General features: G+C 43.1%; 1 protein-coding gene across 1 annotated transcript in view; it reads left to right on the forward strand.

Moving 5' to 3' along the window:
• The window catches only part of LOC145397884 (putative methyltransferase-like protein 24), a 62,117-nt gene extending 41,377 nt beyond the window's left edge, over nt 1-20,740 (forward strand). Inside the window, exons 3-8 of the mRNA XM_080270918.1 lie at nt 12,076-12,164; nt 12,938-13,108; nt 13,538-13,651; nt 17,721-17,898; nt 20,237-20,382; nt 20,702-20,740. Of these exons, the coding sequence (XP_080127044.1) occupies nt 12,076-12,164; nt 12,938-13,108; nt 13,538-13,651; nt 17,721-17,898; nt 20,237-20,382; nt 20,702-20,740 (737 nt within the window). The remainder of the gene's footprint in view (nt 1-12,075; nt 12,165-12,937; nt 13,109-13,537; nt 13,652-17,720; nt 17,899-20,236; nt 20,383-20,701) is intronic.
• Nucleotides 20,741-21,856: the final 1,116 nt, after the last annotated feature.

Raw genomic sequence — 21,856 nt, forward strand, 5'->3', positions numbered from 1 at the left:
TTTACGACTCACACCCACACCCACCCACACCCACACCCACACCCACACACACACACACACACACACACACACACACACACTCAAACACTCACACTCACTCAAACACACACACTCACTGGCTCGTAATCGTCACTCCCTCACACTCACTCACACTCACCTCTTACATTCACACTCACACTCACCTCTTACATTCACACTCACTCACATTCACCTATTTACTTACTCGTACAATCACACTCACATATTCCCCAAATCACTCAGAGAACACTTTCGCATTCACACACACACACACACACACACACACACACACACACACACACACACACACACGACCCTCTAAGGTCAACAGGTCCAGAAAATGTGTTATGTTGTTGCTTGCACCCCGACCATGTTTATCAGCCAAGGAGACATCACGCCCACAGGCAAAGGAACCTGACTCCCTCGCGGTTGGCACAGCTCTAGTCTTATGTTTAGCTGAGTCCTAGGAGCCTGAGAGTGTCAATACCGGTGCCATTAACACTCTCCTGGGCACTAGCACCTTTTCCTCAGCGATTTACATTTGGATCCGTTTGGTTACTGTCATTTTGTACCTTCTGTTCAGTATGGCGATAGTAGAATGGTTTAAGCGATAGTAACGTATAATAAGGAAAATAAATCTCCTAGGAAAAAGTGTTTAGGGAGCTTCCATAACCGACGACAGCTCAAGTATTCTGTTCTAGTTAACGCCAGACGATTTTATTCAACTTAGAGGTAATATAATAGACTGAGTGTTAATATTGGCCCCATTCACCTCTCACAGTCTGGGCAGCTCTGGCACTCCTTTCCAGACAAATTTCTTCAGCAGAGAGAGAGAGAGAGAGAATGGATGCCTGAAGAGGCCCATACTGTAAACATAAAAGGTGTAATAGGTTAACATACAGACGGAGACACAAGCTTCTTTCCAAAGTCTGACGAATACATAGCGGAAAAATCGAACCATCTGAAACACGCACTGCTAGAGATGATTTTTTTCACTGCATTTCGCAAGTTGTAAATTTTCTTCACTTGTGGGGCGTTTATTTTTTATTTTTACTATTTTTTTTATTTTTTATACTGTCCAGGTAATATGAGAAAGGCGGTGGATAGGAAACACGGGCGAAAATAGGCTACAGTGAACAGATGACGTGGTTCACAAGGAAGTACAGTCCAGTAATAAAATCCACTCATTTCTTTTGTCCCTGTTTCCCTGTTGGTTACATAGACCCTTGAGTGCGACGTGGTGGAATGATGTACTTGTTGTTGTTCATCTGTGGGTGATAATATGTACCTTTGTTCACTACGTCTCGCTGAACCATCTAGGAATCCAGGAATGAGTACGAGGTAAGAGAGGCGGAATGACTTTGATATATGCTTGCCTGTAGGGATTGGGAAGTGGTAAGGAGAAGGAAACAATCCGAGACGGTGCTTCGGAATTACAATGACGCCACCCCCGAACTTTGACCTTGCCCCGTGACCTTCACCCTTGATTAATCACCACTAAAATTACCCACCTCTTCCCATCCCAACACTCAATGCATATGCCAAGTTTTACTGAGATCGGGTCAGGGATTCATGAGATATTTTCCGCATCCTGAACTCTGACCTTCATCTGTGACCTTAACCTTTGATCGATGTGCACCAAAATCGAATCAATTCTTCTCACACCCACAAGCAATACATGTGCCATTTTTTATTCAGATCCAACCAGGCATTTTTGACATCTTTCGCTAACAGACATACATACTGAGATGCACAGAAACCGACTCCTTTGGTTCTAATATAGCCTAAACTCGACATCCCTCCATCTTAAACGCAGAGCTGTAACAAGAGCTTAGCCCTACAGAGTACGATGCTAGTCACGAAGACGCGCCACGGAAAGGATGTAGAGTCGTATACTCTGAACTGAGCTACGAGAAATACGCTGCAAAAGGACCCAAATCTGGGCCAGGTAAAAGTGAAATGACTACAGCACCTTACCCCATCTGTTTCCTTGAAAATGCGGACCACAAGAGAGAGAGAGAGAGAGAGAGAGAGAGAGAGAGAGAGAGAGAGAGAGAGAGAGAGGTGAACAAATATAACAGAAAAACATACTACATAAAGATGGGATGAAATTAGAAAAACAGTTATACCTAAACTAGCGAACAAAAAGGACGTTTGGCGAACAAGGAAGAAAATGTAGAAGAAACAGGATGAACTTAACCAGACTATGCCATGTACAGGTGGAGACATAAGCATGTTCTTAAAAGTCTGACGAATATATTGCGGACAAAATCGAACCATCTGAAACAAGCACTGGTAGAGATAGGGTTTTTCAGTCTTTTATCAGTTGTAAATTTTCTTCAGACTCAACTGGAAAGATATAGTTGTTTCTTTGTCAACACTTTTCTGGCTGAGGCAATGGAGGGTATTACATGAACTTTTTTTTTCTTTTTCTTTTTCAATATGAAGCAGACAGTAAAAGAGTATATAAAGGAAAAATACTCTCGCTCGGTAAGGAATGAGAAATACGGAAAGCAGAACACATTAACTGACTAGAAGTGTGTGTGAGAGTGAGGCGGAGGGGAAGAAGAGGGGGAGATCAAGGATGAGATAAAATGATGGAGTAGAACTTTGTGAGAGATTGACGATGTGAGCTGGAGGGTGCGTAGCCAAATGACACAGGACAGGATGACATAGTGGCAACTTGTCTGTGGCCACTCCTTACGGGACTAGAGCGTCTAATAACAGAGAGAGAGAGAGAGAGAGAGAGAGAGAGATTGGCTGAGAACTGTCTGAGAATTTTTGATCATGGATATATGCTGTACATATATAATATAAAACCACTTCACTACGATGCCACACTTTTCCTTACCTCATTCCTGCTAACTCCAAACGAATATATTCAACCTGTGAAAGCCCGATTCACACCAAAGTAATTATCAAGGCAACATTTAACGTTTCCAGTTCGATGTTGCGGGGAATTATATCGTCCTCTGGTAGACAGATGCATTATGAAGAAAAAAAGGTAATCGAATCATAGTAAAGTTATTAATATGTTTTTTTAGTCTTATATTTGCCATTCAGTACAAGCCCAACGTGAAATAATGTCGCTCAGGACGAAGCAGGGATAGAAATTATTATAATAGCCAGACAAAACACATTTCAGCTATGCATGCCAACTTTCGGGTGAATAAAATCATCTGAAGTTGACTTAAAAAGAATGCTAGGGATTAAAATCAGGAAAGGGTGAATGATACCAAGGACTGTTATCCTTTTCCTTGAGTCACCCCTCGTGAATGCATCAACGGAGCCGTTTTTTATGAATCTCGCCAACTCTGATATTTTTGTACACTGCCACGCAACCTCTCCGACCCTCTCTTTCCCTCACTTGCCGTACAGCTCTCGCCTGCGTGGCACGTCATCCTGTCTGCTTCTGTCTGCAGGTCAAGTATGGTTGTGAAGATCCTTTTATACGTGTCTCTGTGTCTATGTCCCTTTCTGTGTGTTTTTGTCTCTCTGTGTCTCTCTGTGCATCCTTGTGTATCTGTCTCTGTGTGTCTCCCTCTATGCGTGTCTGTCTTTCTGTGTGTGTGTGTGTGTGTGTGTGTGTGTGTGTGTGTGTGTGTGTGTGTGTCTTTCCTTTTGTGTGTGTGTTTTCCTGCGTGTCTGTCTTTCTGCATGTCATTCTGAATGTGCCTGTCTCTTCCTCTCTATGTGCCTCCCTGTATGTCTTAAGTCTGTCTTTTTCTCCCTGGCTCTTTTCATTTTCTTATGTTTGTCTTTCTGCGTGTCTCTGTGTAAGGGGTGGCCACAAACAAATTGCATCCACATCGTCCTGTCCTCTGCCATTTGACTGCCCTCCCTCCAACTCACACACATCCTCTCTCATATATCTCTCCACCTCATTCCTCCATCTCATTCTTAGTCTCCCCCTCCTCTTCTCCCCTTCCACTCTTCTGTACTCTTTTTACCCTAACTCGGCCTAACATTGCCACCTCTTTATCTCAAACAGGAGATTAACACTAGAAAATAATCCTAGTTATGAAGCAGTGTTATGAAATGATGCAGAGCCAAAGCAATATTTTTCTTCCTCAGAGCTACGTAAAAGAGAATGTCTATCTATCTATATACCTAGGCTGCTTCCCCCAAGGAAAGGGAGGTAGCCGAGACAGGACGACTCACTCTCCATTTACTCATCCATTCAAACACATTCATTTGCATCTTAGCCCCAAAGGGGAGAACGGACAGATCCTCACCGCACCACACCGCACAAGGGTCAACTGGGCAAATGCAATCAGTGACATCCGCAGCAGGGCCCGACAGCAGAACTGGTTTACCCCTGCCACATCATAACAGACCCATCCCCTTACCCGCACCTGACCTGACTAGCTGATCAGACCAAATGCGGGAGAATATCCCCTCAGGGCTGCGTCATCACTTATTCATTCACAATTTCTCTCCATTTATTTCTGTCACGCACAGCCACTCTTCCTTGCTCAACAGACATCCCTCTCGCATCCAGCGCTCTCTTCACACTGTCCATCCATCCTATTCGTGGTCTTCCTCTCAGCCTTACACCTCTCACATCAGATCTAGTTATCTTTTTCACCAATCGCTCATTATCCATTCTCTCCATATGTCCAAACCATTGCAACACCCTCTGCTCAACTCTACCAGCCATCTCCCGAACAACTCCAGTTCTCCTTCGCACTTCATCATTTCGCACCCGATCCATACGCGTCACTCCACACATACTCCTCAGACATCTCATCTCCATTACATTCAAACTTTTCCTCTCTGCTACACCCATATTCCATGTTTCAGCCCCATATAATGCAGTCGGTACCACAACACCCTCATACAGCCTTCTCTTTACATCCATTCTAAGCGAACGACATTTAAACACTTTTTTCATTCCTCCCAGCATCTTTCCTACTTCATTTATTCTAAACTTCACTTCTGCATCTATTCTTCCATCCACAGCAACATGTGACCCTAGATATTTAAAACAATCTACCTCCTCAAGCAACTCACCATTCAAAACTATATTCATCCCCCTACCATCTATCAACCTCGTACACTTCATCACTTTACTCTTATTCTCATTTACTTTCAATTTCCTCCTTTCACACACCCTTCCAAACTCCTCTACCAACTGTCTCAATCTCTCCTCTGAATCAGTCACCAGTGCAGTATCATCTGCAAACAGCAGCTGCTTCAGATTCCACTCTCCTCCATCAACATTTACCAGACTCAGACCACCTAAAACTCTTGCATTCACCTCCCTTACAACACCATCCATGTAAATATTAAACAACCAAGGCGACATCACACATCCCTGTCGCAGCCCCACTCTCACAGGAAACCAATCACTCACAGCATTTCCCACTCTTACACACGCTCTACTATTTACATAAAAACTTTTCACCCCTTTTAGTAACCTACCATCAAGTCCATACAATCTTAAAACAGTCCACAAAGCCTCCCTATCAATTCTATCATACGCTTTCTCTAAATCCATAAATGCCCAAAACACATCCTTGCCTTTCGCTAAATACTTTTCACACACTTGTCTCACAGCAAACACCTGATCAACGCATCCCCTCCCTCTCCTAAAGCCACACTGCTCATCACTAATCACTCCCTCTGTACCCTCTCTAACTCTCATAATTAACACTCTACCATACACCTTACCTACAACACTCAACAGACTTATACCCCTAAAGCTAGTACAATCATACTTATCACCCTTGCCTTTATACAACGGGACCACACAAGCACTTGCCCAGTCAATTGGCACCATACCTTTCTCAAAGCACACATTCAACAATCTTACTAACCAGTCAACAATAGTCACTCCACCACCCTTCAGGCATTCCACAGCACACCCATCCATACCTGCAGCTTTCCCTGTTTTCATCTCCTTTACTGCCTTCTCCACTTCTTCCTTCGTGATCAAAGAATCATTCAACTCTCCCAACACATTTATTCCTTGCACCCTTCCATCCGCCACAATCTCAGCCACCCTTTCCTCCTCTACATTTAACAATCTTTCAAAATACTCTGCCCATCTCTTCCTTACTGCATCCATCTCAATTAACATCCTTCCATCCTCTGCTTTTACTCGTTCTTCCTTCCCAGACTCTCCCTTTCGCACCCTTTTCACCTCCTTCCAAAACATTTTCTTATTCTGCTGAAAATTCTCTGTCAGCCGCCTACCCCACCTCTCATCTGCTGCCACTTTAGCATCACGCACAGCCCTTCTCGCTCTATTCCTCTTCTCCTTATACCTTTCATATGACATCTCATCCTTCCTCTGCAGCCACACTTCATATGCACGTCTCTTCTCAGCCACAGCCATACTTACTTCCTCGCACCACCATTCACTTCCTTTTCTTACACCACCACCCGCACGTCTCACACCACACACCTCTTCTGCATGCCCCACCACAGCACTCTTAAACAACTGCCATTCCTCCTCCACGCTGCCATTTTCCCGATCTTTCACTGCGTTCCACTCATCTTTCAATTTCTCCTGATACTCTATCTTTTTCTCTCTTTTATCCAACTCACTCACTTTCAAAACCTCCCTGCCACACCTAACCCTCCTAGCTCTCATCCATCTCTTACCTACTCTTAACTTTCCCTCCACCAGGTAGTGGTCAGACATACCTCCACCCTCCCCTCTCAGAACTCTCACATCCAACAATCTTCCTATTACATTCCTAGACACAACCACATAGTCCATCAAGGCTCTATCAACAACCCTTCCACCCTCCTGTCTCACCCATGTATACTTATAAATATCTTTCTTCTCAAACAGCGTATTCCCAATCACCATCTCTCGCTCAACACACATCGCTATCATTCGTTCCCCATTTTCATTTCTTCCAGGCACACCATGCATACCAACTACACCTTCAACTGCTACATTTCCCACTCTAGCATTCAGATCTCCCATCATTACCACATTCACATTCGCTTCAAAACTCTGCAGACACTCATCAACATCATTCCAGAAAGACTCCCTCTCTTGTTCATCCTTTCACTACCAGGCCCATATGCACTCACAAACACCCACAACTCACGTTCAAATTTCGCTTTCACCCACATCAGTCTCGATGACACCTCCTTCCATTCAATCACACATTGCTGAACTTTCGGACTCACTAACAAGGCCACACCTTCTCTTGCCCTTCCTCTATCAACACCTGACAATCTTCCATTCACACTTCCAAACATAGATTCCCCCTTCCCTTTCATCTTCGTTTCACTCAAAGCTAACACATCCAACTTTCTTCTCACAAACATTCTCCCAATCTCCTCCCTTTTAGCCTCAATCGTACTACATCCACGCACATTCATAGACCCAATCTTCAGGGTACGGGGATAACTCCATCCCCCATCCCTTTCTCTGGCCTGTCTCTTTTTAGGAACTACAAAACAGAGGAGGGGGTCCCTAGTCCCCTCACCCCGCCCCTTTTAGTCGCCTTTTACGACACGCAGGGAATACGGTGGCAGTATTCTTCCTAACACAACCTGGCCGCAGAGTAGTAGTACCACCCCATAGTGCGGCCAGGTTGTGTCCCCCCCGCCACAGGGGAGAATGTAAATGGGAAAAAATATTCTGGACCAAGTTAAGGTGAAATAACTAGTCATTCTCCCATTCTCCATCCTGTCCACATGGCCTTCAAAGAGCATTGGGGTATTGGAGTATTACAGGGACTGAAGTAAATTGACGTAGGCCATAAATATCTGCCAGGGTGATATTTATGCCAGGTGGAATTGATTAGCAAACTCTCACTTGTGGAGTATGCAAATTTGAAGGCAGGTGCATCTAAGGGGCCGGATTTAGCGTCGTACAGGGTGAGCCACATAAACATCGACAAACTCGCCTGATGGTGCCCTGTGTGTTGTGGAGACAGCTCATTCTGCTGGTATGGGCGTGGGTTTAGCAGTGGGATCAGGAAATGCATGTTTTTTTTTTTTTATGTGTCCGACTTTGGGCGTATACGTCATATCCCGTTCCTTGAGACCCAGCAATTGCCTCTTTGCTGCACACGTCCACGTTTTTATATATTTTTATTTTTACAGCGCTAACACCCACCGTCCATAATGAGTACGTGCTAGGGCTGTCTCATACAGGCCTGGTGCAATAGTATTGATGGATACATTTTTACTTGTTGGCGGGTCTTCTGGCAGATCAGTAAACTATGCTTTCACGAAATTCAGATCCCTAAACCGTTCCCTGCCCCAGCCGGGATTCGAATTCGCTTCAACTGGGAAAGCAGAGTACCTTTCTACCGATTTTGCCACCGCCTCTCCCTAAAGTAACATTGATAACGCTACTGAGCCGTCCCAGTAACCCACGAGAATTCGCCCAGAGGAGTGGAAAAGGAGCGTTATTTATGGACTACCCTGTACCCTATGTGGCGGTGGAGAGTCCGTAGCATTTCTTCCTTTGCGAATTATTCCTCATGTTATCACTCAGTTTCTTCTTGTATTTTGGTGATACAATGGAAGACACAGGAAGTACAGATAACAGGAGGCATATCGGCCACGACGAGGCTGTCTGTTGGCAAAGTAAGCTAATTCTACTAAGATCTAACCAGCGTCTAAGAAAACGACAGAAAGGAGGAATGTTCTCTCCCATTTCTCCCCCCACCACCTCTCTCCCTCACACACACACACACACACACACACACACACACACACCTGCTTTCTGATCTCACCATGTAACCCTGATAATATATATATATATATATATATAAACCTCAACCCTCATTATTTTCATTCCAGATAGAGAAATGAGGACTTCTTACCCGAAAAAAATCCCCGTTGTTCTCATACTCTTTCTCCTTCTCTGGTAAGTTGTTTTTATGATGCGTGGTTCTTACATTGCATCTTCCTTCGTTCCTGAGCTTTTGCTGGTAATTAATTTATTTGCTGATTTGTGTACGTGTTGTTTTATTAATTGATTTGTTTATAATAATAATAATAATAATAATAATAATAATAATAAAAATAATAATCTATCTATCTATCTATAGCCCGACGCCCTAATCCCGCAAAGGGTGGCCGCAGACAAAACGCCTCCAAGTCACTCTGTCACCCACCATTTGACTCCCCTCCCCCCAACTCACCCCCCCCCTCCCTCATATACCTCTCAACTCCATCCCTCCACCTCATCCTCGGTCTACCTCTCCCTCTCCCTCCCTCCACCTCACCTACATACACCCTCTTAGTCAGTCTTTCATTCTCCATTCTCTCCACATGTCCAAACCACCTCAGTGTACTTCTCCTAATCTTTTCAACCACATCCACATCTACCCCACAACGTTCCTTCACTTCTTCATTCGTCAACCTGTCCCTCAACGTCACTCCACATGCTCCTTTCAAGTAACTCATTTCCACTGCTCTCACTCTTGACTTGTTCCCCTCTTGCAAGGTCCACGCCTCGCTTCCATACGTCAGGGTAGGGATCACAATACCATCATGCAGTGATAATAATAATTATTACTACTACTACTACTATTACTACTACTACTACAACTACCACTACCACTACTGCTACTACTACTGCTGCTGCTGCTGGTACACCTATTATTATTTTTATTATTACTGCTAATACTTCTGCTACTAATACTACAGCTACCACTATTACTACTACTATTATTATTATTATTTGTGATGCAGGGGCAGCTTAATCTTCTCTTGTGTGTGCGGTTGTCTCATACAGGACTAGTGTGGTGGTTTTAGTGGTGGTATTCTTTAAGGTCATGTCCGTGGCTCTTGCGGAAGATTAGTAAAGCCAGTTTTAACGAAATTCACATCATCCAATGGTCCCTAGCCCAGCCTTGGATCGAACTTGCGTCCATTCAGATAGCCCACCAATTCCCTAACCACCTAACCATCACTACCTTCACTGTTTCCCTTCTGCTAATAATAGACGGTATCGTGAAAACTGAGATCGCCAAGGTGTGAAAAAAGAATTAATTTTTTAAAAGAATGTGATGAGATTAGAAGACAAATGATCTTTCCGTATTAATGGCGAGGCAGGCTGATCACACCTAAAATTTATAAGTGTTCCAAAATTATCCCAGAGAGATTAGTGGCTTATTAAAGTTTTGAATAGTTCTCTCTCTCTCTCTCTCTCTCTCTCTCTCTCTCTCGCTCGCTCGCTCGCTCGCTCGTTCTGAAGGGCACATGCTGAACACCAGAACACCTGCCCACCCGGATATTTCCCGTTTATACCACCCCTAAAGCCATGACACATGCTCTCTCTCTCTCTCTCTCTCTCTCTCTCTCTCTCTCTCTCTCTTTCTCTCTCTCTCTCTAAGGTAAATCGAAACACCTGAACACTTGTCCCATCCAGATTTTTCCCGTCTCCAACACTGTTTACAGTCATAACACATTCACCTATACTCTCTCTCTCTCTCTCTCTCTCTCTCTCTCTCTCTCTCTCTCTCTCTCTCTCTCTCTCTCAGTACAGTGTGTCTCTCTCTCTTTGTCTCTTCCTTTCTCTCCCTTCTCCCCATTCCACGCTTCATTCATCCCTCTTGCTTTCTGTCTCATTTTTGTCGGTAACTCTCTGTCTATCCGTCTGAAGCACATTCACTTACTCTTCCAGTTTGCTCCACTACTACAAACACGATCGTAGCACCAGAGTCCCTTCAGAGGAGCCACAGGGGAGGGTTGTGATCGCCAAAGAATTCCACGCAACAGATGGCGGTGAAGGAGGCCCTATGGATGGTGGAGAGGGGCGTGAGGAGTCTAGTTTTGTGGATACAGGTGGATTCTTCGATTTTAAGCCACCTCGAGATGACGAAGACTGGAGTAAGTGGAGCTAGGGCTAAGCAGGGTGGTCTGGAAATAGCGCTCCACTTACAACTCGCCTGGCGGTATCGTATGTGTTGCTAAGATGGCCCAGTCTGCTGATATCGGCGTGGGAGTGGCAGTGGGAGTAGCTAATGAATAAATGATGCAAGGTTGATATGGAACCCTCCCAACAGCACAAAAGGAATCGCCTGATAGAGATGAAGGACAGCGTTATTTATGGACCACCCTGTATTTAAATGTATTGACAAATGGACCCGCGTGTGTATCTGAGGGTTTATATCCAAGGAGTGGCTGGGACTTATTGCTCATATGAAGCCACTCAAGGGTAAATGAATTTGGTCACCTTTGTCTTAAATCTTGGGACTGAGTAGCTTTGATACAGGCCCCTATGCTTCTGATACGACACTGAAGGATTGAAGGATGGATGGATGGAAGAATGGACACAGTGTTTTTATGTTAGATGTTTTTGGATTCTTTCGTGACATGATTTTCTAACTTTCGTGATATGGTTGGAAACACTGTGCTTAGATGGTACTGGTGTTAGAAATGGAGCAGTTTGTTTAGATGCTAGACGATTTCTTTTACGGTTTGGTGATATGGTGATAGAGTGTGATTATATGGATGCGTTTTTGTTTTTTTAGGGGTGGTTGTGATACAGTGCTAAAGAGTGTGCTTATGTGTAAAAGAAAGGGTGGCAGTGTTTTATTTATTTATTTATTTTTTGACTGTTTGGTGATATAGTATGGAGAGAGAGTTTCACCCTTACTGTTTACTTTGACTAGGCGTACAACTGGCCTGTCTCTATCTTGAATGTTGAGCTAAGGCAATATATTAACACTACATTATAGTGCTAGTCATGAAGAAGTGCTCTGAAAAGGAGGTACGTACGGCTATAGTATTATCTTATTCTACCATTAAGCTTCGGGGAGAAATGTACAAAGGGACGAAAATTTTCTCCAAGTTAGGTAGACGTGATATAAGTACTTTCCATCAACCCATACATCCATCATCCAACCATCCATCCATCCATCCATCTATCATCCATCCATCCATCATTCATCCATCCATCCATCCAATTATCCATCCATCCATCCAACCAACCAACCATCATACATTCCTTTTTTTTTTGCCCACCAGGGACGTAGGGATCCGGGGATAGGCTACTTTATCCCAACACTTAAGGCAAGGGAGAGTAACTGTTTTCCCTTTGACCTATTCTTTTTCCCTCGGTGTGTGTAGGAGCGAGGAGGTGTCACGTGACGGAGCTGGAAGACGTTGAGGATTTCTACAGGTATATTTACAACACGCCCCTTACCTGCGATAGAGCCGTGAGTATTGCGAAGAAGAGGTTCAGAAAGAGAAAGGTAGGATAGGCTAGCAAAAGGTTGGATAGGGAAGGGTGCAGTGCTGTAGGGTAGGGTAGAGTAGGGTAGGGTTGGGTAGGGTGGGGCAGGGTAGGGTTGGATAGGGTAGGGTAAGGTGAGGTACCGTAAACTAAGCTAGGGCAGGACTGAGTAAGGTAGCATAACGTAAGTAATGTAGTGCAGGGTGAGGTAGGGTAGGACAGGACATGGCAGGGTATAGAAGAGCAAGGTAAAACATAGAACACTACATGAACCATCTACTTAGCATTTTATTTCATTATTATTTGTATGACCTAAGTACAGGTCAAGTATCTTCTCACTGACTTCCTAAATACTGTGCTGTCGGGGACAGTAATAATTTACCCAGTAATACCAGTCCTCTTCTTTAGTCTAACAAAATTATGACATTCAGCACAATATTCTGAAAAGTTTGTTGGATTCCTCAGACCGCAATACTGGGTTTCAAAAATCATTGTTCACTGTTTCTTTCTTCATAGTACTTGGATGATAGTTCAACGTTTCCATACTCTCTTCACTCTAACTAGGCTTTGAATTACCATCTCTTCATCTTGGATGCCGAGACATAGCAATAGATAAACAGTCTAATACAGTCATAGTCACGAAGCAGTGATATGGAAAGGATGCTGAGCCGTAGTACTGTCTTCTCTCACTGAGCTACGAGGAATATCTACAAGTGGACGAAAAATCTCCACCAGGTTAAAGTGAATAACTTATAGGTGCTGGTGGGCGGCCAGAGGAAGACCCACCCACCCCATCTGGAGGGCGCCAAGTGGGTGTGTATGAATAACAAGATCAACTTCGTCTTCGGCAACTGTCTGGTCTACTCCTTCGGCATCGACAGGGATTTTACCTTCGACGATGAGATGGATAATAAGTTCTTGTGCGAGGTGAGTTCAATTTTGCAAAGGGAGGAGAGATTTGGGGAAAAAAATATATATATATATGAAAGTTTGGTAGAAATACGAGGTGATCCGTAAACTCAACTGGCGGTATCTTGTGTGTTGCAAGGACGGTTCAGTCTGCTGGTCTGGGCGTAGGTGTGGCAGTGGGAGAGGGAAATGAATAAATAACACAGAATAGACAGAGATAACACTGGACTCCTTGTTCTCACAAACACTCACACTATTTCTCATTCCTTGGCAGCTTCTCTGTTCTTTTTTTTTTTCCTTTTCAACTTATTTCATCTCTCCTCTCTCGCTTTTTTTCTCTCCTGCTCTTTCAGCTCATCTCTTCTAATCGTACCCTCTTCCACTACCTCTGTAACTCTCTCTCTCTCATCCTACCTATCTCTCCCTTTACCTCTAATTCTCTCACAGGTGCACTCCTTCGACCCCACCATTGGCCTCAAGAACCACCAGCGTTCCCCAAGGCTCACGTTCCACAACCTGGGTCTCTCCAATGTTTCAGATCCACACGCGCGGAAGCTAAAGGTAAATCCACAGGTATTCTGTTTATATTCTAAGTTCCGATGTGCGAGTTTATTCTTTTTCCTGTTCTGTAGTTTACTTTTCCTGCTCCCAGACAGATCTTTTCGTACATCCTATACTCTGTTCACTTTGGCTAGGTGCAAAATTGTCATCTCGTCATCTTGAGGGTTGAGCTTTAGACATTAACGCTAGAATGCGGTGCTACTCAGGAAGAACTGCTGTGGGAAAGTGTTAAGTGGTAGTATTGGGGAGGCGTTGGCTGAATCGGTATAGAGGCGGCCTGCAGTCCTAATGGACCCAGGATCGAATCCCGGCTGGGGCAGGGAACAGTTTAATGATTTGAATCTCCTAAAAGCAGACTTTCCTGATCTACCAGATGACCCGCCGACATGTCGTAAAAATACCTCCGCTAATATCAATGCACCAGGCCTGTATGAGACAGCCCTAGCATGTATTCAATATGGACGGTGGGTGTTAGCGCCGAAGTGGTGACATGTGGAGGTGTAGGAGGACTACTGGGCCTTGGGATAGGCCACTGCCCCCGAGAAATAGGCCCTGAAGTCTTTGCCCAGAGTCGGACACGTAAAAAAAAAAAAAAAAAAAAAAGTAAACGTCTTATTCTGCCACACCGCTCTCATTCTGATATCTCTGCACCTCTTCCCTCCACCTCAGCCTTCGTCTCCCTCTCCTTCATCTCACATACACACTCCTAGTCAGTCTTTCCCCCTTCATTCACTCCACAAGGCCAGACCATCCTTAGGTACCTCCCCTAAAATTTCCAGCACAGTCACATCAACATCACAAAATTCCCTCCCAAGTCTTTAATATACGTCAGATACACAAGCGCTTAAATCAAATATCAAATCAAATCAAATATATGAAATGCATGTAGGTATAGATATGCACAGAAATATACAAATAACAGATGTGGAAATATACAAATATAATCGAGGACAAAGGTTTGCCTAATATTTCACTTCTTCAACCTGTTACTTTCCTCTTTTGGCCAATAAGAGGAGAGAGAGAGAAGCTTAATATTTTCCTCTTACAGTACTTAATTCTCTTTGACATGATGCGTCAGGAGGGAAAATAAGAGACAAGCCCTAAATGTGAAGTAGACGCAGTGGAAGAATAGACCAACTTTTGCCCCTGACTGTAGAGTTGCGGACAAGTAACGATCCACTTCATCAAGATAAATAGACAGTGAACACAGACTTCTGAAATACACTAATGCGATCTTCATTGTCAAACAAGCATTTCAGAATACTGTGTAAGTTTTTCATGATTACTCGGCGGAAAAGTGGAATGATACTCTTGTCCGTGACTGTACTGTACATGGTAGTATAAAAATACATTAGTATGTATGTGTGAATGTATGTATGTTTATTCATCTGTCTATCTATCTACCTAGCTACCTAGCTATCTACTGTCTCTATCTCTCTCTGTCAATCAGTCTATCTATCTATCTATCAATCAAACAGTTAGCCATCACTCTAACTTTGTGTATAACTATATTTGTGTGTGTGTGTGTGTGTGTGTGTGTGTGTGTGTGTGTGTGTGTGTAAACAATAGAAGTTTACATTACTTACCAGACTTATACCCCCAATTCTTCCTAACACAGCAGATCCACATTTCAGCCAAGAATATAACCATCGTAGATATTTCACAAGATACTTAACAAGGTCCGTATTCTGATAGGAGGCATCGTAACAAATCCTCCTCGGCGATTTAATTTCTCTGTTACATTTTAAAACTTCCTTGCATGTCACCTTTATCGTGTTACTTTTAATATTGATTAGAGAGGTGCAAACTGGAGAATAAATCGGTAAAGCAGATGTTTTACGAAATCTCCAAGGCCTCTCAGAAGATAATTGTAAAGCCTATCAACGGTGCGAGGTTCGATATGGAAAAACAATCGATATTTTCAAAGTCACCATCTTCCTTTAAATAGGAATCACAGTGGTTGTTTATATCCAGGTCCCTAATTGTGAAGAGGGACTAGAGAGAAACAAGCTGAGTTCACCAGTCTGACCGGCAAGAGATATCAAACCCCTTGAATGGAACCCGGGGTCTTATCGGGTTCACCTCACCTGCTCACGCCCACACAGCCACGGAGTCACTGGCCTGCAGGACTCGGCTTGCGTTTACGGTCATTTCAGTACGTGTTTCAGAGATTGATTTAGGCGCCTTTTGAATCTACTTAACTATCACTAAATTATTTCTCGACTACTTCTGACTGATGATAGATTCTGCATAGCCATTTTATTTTGCTTTGGAGACTTTCTGAACACTGTTAGAGTGGTCTTTTAACATATTAATGATCTCTTATCTGTCACTCATAATCCCATTCACTCATATGCAGATGACTCAACACTACATAGTTCATTCACACTCAGACATCCATTTACAAAGTCTAATATCTCTACCTCTCAACTCAATACAGCCACCTCCATAAATCAAGATCTATCTACAATCAGTGAATGGGGACAAAACAACCTTGTCTCTTTTAATGCTAGTAAAACTAAATATATACAGTTTACTAATAGACAGATATTGCCAGATTCGTACATTACCTTCAATGCTACTAATATTCCCATCTCCAAAAGTATTGAAATTCTTGGTGTCTCACTTAACAGTGCCCTCAGCTGGACCTCTCATGTCAGATCACTTGCTAAAACCGCCTCAAAGAAACTTGGATTATTGTACAGAGTCCGTAACTTCTTCGCCGATGAGCAGTTAGCTATAATTTATAAGAGTCATGTGCGCTCTCAGCTTGAATATTGCTCACCCTTGTGGAATGGTTGTGGAGAGGTTGCATTAAGACAACTAGACAAAATTCAGAATAAAGCTGTTAGAATCATTAACAACCCTGCCATTACATATAAACAACCTACCCAGCAAGTAAGAAGGAATGTTGCCTCCCTTGCATTATTTTACAGATATTTTTTTGGCAAATGCTCAGACGAAGTTGCGTCCATGGTGCCACCTCTCCATGCCTTCCCTCGTGCTACACGGGCATCTGGTAGCGCTCATGACTGGAATGTCACTCAACCACATTGCAGAACTTCTGCCTATCAGAATTCTTTCATTCCCCGAACTGCATCTCTCTGGAACTCGCTTCCCCAGAGTTGTTTTCCTCCAAATTTCAACCTACAACTGTTCAAGTCTAATTCTTACAGATATTTTATGAACAGAGGACACCAGTAATCTGGTGTATGGATTATTTTTTTTTTTCTCCATTTGTTTTTCCTTCCTCCGTTCTGTTATTTAAAAAAAAAAAAAAAAATGAAATAGCAACGGTAAGAATAATACAAAATACTTAATCAACACACACACACACACACACACACACACACACACACACACACACACACACACACACACTGGGCCATCTTAACTCTACAGAATTAGTCATTAGCTATGGTACGGCTCTTTAAAGGTCATCTGGTGTGACTTTTAATGCTTTTACCTTGATATACGGCAGTGGTTTCCAGCCTTTTCTAATTTCCCCACTCCCCCTCACTGAATGACACGTTCCCTGCGCCCCCCTTTCCTCAAATACTGTATTTTACTGATATACTGTAGTTGGCACATGTCAATAAATATCATAGATTCTTAATCCTTGAAATTGTTTATATATTCAGATAACTAGATTTCTTATTCATATCTGAAATATTTTCTCCATATTTAGAAATGACTGAATTCCATCATAATTCATAGTTTTCAAATATAATTACCCTCTTTATCAAACCTTCGCCCCCCCCCCAGGCAGCCCTTCGTGCCCCCCTAGGGGGGGTGCGCCCCACAGGTTGGAAACCACTGATATACGATAACAACGAAATGTTTACCCCAGATTATAAACCAAGACATTATGTTATACTATGGAAATACTGTCTAATTTTCTTGGTCAAAAAACCTCATATTATTATTATTACTATCATTACAATCTCGCCTCCACAAAGGATTATATAAAGACTGGCACTGAAGACTACGAAATGAACTTAAAAAACAAATCAAATCTTTAAGCAGTGAAAAGGTATAAAACTAGATCACCTTCCTCTTCCCTCCACAGGTAGAGAGATACGTCAATATACTAAAGCAACTGGGCCACCTCAACTCCACCATAGATTACTTAAAAGTGGACATTGAAGGCTATGAGATCAACTTCCTTAGCGATGTCTTCAGCACCAACCCCAACCTGCTCAAGAATGTTAAGCAAATTGGCATGGAGGTGCATCCCAGGAGAGGAGGTGAGTTTTGAGAGAGAGAGAGAGAGAGAGAGAGAGAGAGAGAGAGAGAGTGTGCACTGGTCTTATATAAAGTTTCTCACTCTCACCCATACTTAGTCTCCCTCTCCCTCTCTTACACTCTAATTCACTCTCTCACATCTCATATCACCCGTTGGTCACTCTAACACATTCTAGTACATCCTATCTAATTCACTCTCACTCTTTAATCACATTCTCTCTTACTCTTTCTTTCTCTCCCAGTCTCAATCATTCTTACCCTTTCTCTTTCATTTACTCGCTGAATCATTCTTACATTATCTCACACTGCCTTACACTCTAATTTACACTCTGTCACATGCTCTGACACTCATTCTCGTTCACCCTCTTGCTCTGAGCCTCAGCCATTTACTCCCTCAGACACAGTATTATACTCGTATTTCCACAAACTTTCGATATAAACCTTCCCATTTCCATTAATTTTACTGAAACGCAGTATTCCTTCCGCCCGTCACATCTGTACATTATTTTTCCCTCGTCATCAAGTGTAAAGAAAATTACTCTTTTTATTCAGATTTTTTATTTATCATGTAGTACCTGCTCCAGCACTCGGGGAAACGCCGTAGCTGAAGGTCAAGCAGGAATGGATACATGAGAGCAAAGGAATACACTGAAACATACGTGGTGCTAAGATTATTGTTCAGATGTCAGCTGCCAACACGGTGAGGAAACATGACACTGAAAAATTTAAAAGTAGTGAACAAATACTGTACAACACAAAAACATTTATAACATATTAATGCGTATCCAAATGTTTGTTGTTAGTAGTAGTAGTAGTAGTAGTAGCAGTAGTAGTAGTTGCTGTAGTAATGCTAATAACGTCCAATTATCAAAAGGATCAGAACATAAGGAATTGGGGGTAGAGGCTGAGAGAATATCATCAGGATTGGTAAGAAAATAGGCAAACAAACAGAAAACAACAAAGCCTGGGGGTCTACAGTGGGAAATAGTGGAGCAATTAAAGATCTGATGGGATAATGAGTCAGCCATGGAGGCTTTATAGAATTTATAGGGCTCGTCGGCGGAGATACCCCAGGCGAATGCCGGAGAAGAGGGACGAGGACTGTTTGGGAATCGCTGATGATTAAGCCTGAGAGTTTTTGAGAGAGAAGGAAGTCAAGGGCAGAGTTAAAAGTAGGCAGTTCACACTGGGCACTGCTGGCCCAGTTGGGAAGACGGTGGGAGGTGATGAAGACTGGTGAAGCAGAGTTAGTATAGGCAAGACAAGAATTCGCCATCACGCCATGAGCAAAGGTGTATCCGTCAATATTACGTGAATAAGATGGGTAGGGTAAGTACGGGATACCGAGCTGCTGGGGCCTTCAGTGATGGAGAACTCAGAGAAGGGATAAGTGGACGATGAGCATCAGTAGCAGAAGGCAAATAATGAATATAACAGGAGTTGTACAGACAGAATCACAAATATCTTCCCACAGTCTAACAAATACATGGCGGAATAATCGAACCATCTGAAACACGCACTAGTAGAGACAGGGGATTCACTGTATTCCTCTGGTTGTCAATTTTCTTCAGACAGAGGTAGGAAGAGAGTTGTTTCTTTGACTGTACGTGTCCATACAGGAACAGTGTATTTAGCTGAGATATCTTGAGGTGTTTTTGTTTTCCCTACTAGTCCACAGAGAACGAGACGCATCATACTTTAAAGAAAATGGTACGGAGTAAATTTGGTGATAAATGTTATTCAGTTTTCCCTGTGTAGTGTTGTGCCTCCTTGTTGCGTCTGTAACTGAACCCAGTGTGACAACTATTTAATTGCCCCATGTATAAGTCGGTGTCTCTTTGCTCTCATGTATCCTTTCTTGCTTGGCCTTCACCGACAAGGATCCCCAGTGTTGACACTTGTACCGAAAGGTAAATCTATCTATCTATCGATCAATAACCGGATGCCTCAGTTTTGTATTAGTAATCAAAAGAAAAAGAAAAATACATGTCTAGCCCTGAAAAGTTTTGGTTAAGCATGCATACTAACGTCGTCCACAAGCGTGCCGTCTAATACTTTAATACTTAATGCTATAAAACCAGTGGTAAAAGCAGGAACCTTATAATACACCAGTACATATGCATGAAACTGGACTTTGGACACACACACACACACACACACACACACACACACACACAGCACGATCATCATCAGCAGCATCCCCGACCACTCCCACCAACCCCCACTTCTCATCATCATCATTATCACTCCCTGGCAAACTCCCACCAACCCCCATCCATCATCATCACCATCATCATCATCATCATCACTCCTAACCCTCAATTCCCCACGTTTCAACAGAGATGACCCCGAACCAGGTGGCCCTCTGGCGACACTTCCAGCAACTTGAGTGCTTCGGGTTTCGACTCTGGACCAGCGAAGCGAACCCCATCAAGCGAACCACCTTTATGGTTAATGGCAGGCGGCGGTCTTGTTGTTACGAGCTGGTTTGGATGAGGGACAAGAGCTGGTGAAGAGTGGGGGGGGGGTAGTGTGTGTTTGTATGTGTGTGTGTGTGAGAGAGAGAGAGAGAGAGACAGACAGACAGACAGAGAGACAGACAGAGACAGGGAGTTGGTCGTGTATGTAAGAGCATGTGTGTTTTGTAATGTGCATATGTACAGTACAAGTATTTTGCAGTGTACCTCTATGTAGTTTTTTTTTTTTTTTATCGCACTGTAGAGTAAATTCTAGTCTTGTGTACTGTATTTATGATAAATATAATGCAAAATAAATGTCTTTTAGATTATACCCCTTTGTTTTTAGGCGTTTGAGTCACAGGCTCACAGGCCCAAGTTGAGATGAGCACGGTGGATAAGCACCTCAAGAACTCTGCCTCTTTACTTAAATCCAGATAAACTGAGAGAAATCCACGTTCAGCTGAGAAAAATCCACGCAGTCAGTCTACAGTATGTTCCCCCCAGATTTGTTCATGTGATAAAATTTTTGTTCAACTCTGAGAAATTCTAGCAGCCAGACTAAGGACCACGCATCCATGCATCAGTCCTGCCTTCCTCGAGCCCAGCAGAGTTTTGTGATGATTTCCATGACGCAGACGAAGGCGCTGACGAGCCACCCAACCCCCAGCATCCAGAAGGGGCCCTGAAGGTGGTTGGTGGTGAGGGTCTGCCCCATCCTTGCCCCCTTTTGCCCTGATGCCCTGCCCCGCTGCACCTTTGCTCCGTCTTGACCATCCCACACTCCACTCAGTTTCTGAACCTCATCCTAAGACAAAGACAGACATAGTAAATACTGTATCTGTAGCTGAACTCTCTTCACTTTAACCTACAGCTATACTGGTCAGAGTAAAAAAAAAAAAAAAGCCTGCCAGTGTTATGAACCTATGATTTATGTTGATTTTATGTTAAAGTACTTTCATGCTTCACTATAATCCATTTAATGACTTATTCTTGCTACCTCAAGACGATTTTGTTCACCTTAAGAAACATCTTGTACTGAAGAGATAAATAAATGTGGTATCTAACCCATCCATTTCGGAAACTCGCTCCAAAACAGGATAAAAGTGTCTGGATAAAAAAATAAAAAAGTGTTCCAGGACTTGTACTAGCTTCAGGAGGTGAGTCATGGGCTGATTCTAAGCAAAGAAAGTTATATCAACATGAGTTCAATTTTAAGGCGTTAAGATCTACAATTACTGATGATATTATGGGTGAATTATGGCCAATATGCTACTTTTTACTTAGAATCAGTTCAAGAATCACCTGAAGTTAATAAGTTATGTCCCTAGACGCCCTGTATGTAAGTAAAAGGTCCTCGTAGTGAAATGCTAATTAGATAGTGCCACCTTGTAGAAGCGCGTGAAGAATCCAGCTTCTATCATTGCCTGGAGCGCCTTGTCAAACTTGGTCTTCCATAGTTGATGCTTTCTAAACACCCACCCCACGTGCCCCGGCAGGATCA

The sequence above is a fragment of the Coenobita brevimanus genome, chromosome 43 (assembly GCF_032717465.1).
Source record: "Coenobita brevimanus isolate Jiangsu-jjx chromosome 43, ASM3271746v2, whole genome shotgun sequence".
NCBI classification, from domain to species: domain Eukaryota; kingdom Metazoa; phylum Arthropoda; class Malacostraca; order Decapoda; family Coenobitidae; genus Coenobita; species Coenobita brevimanus.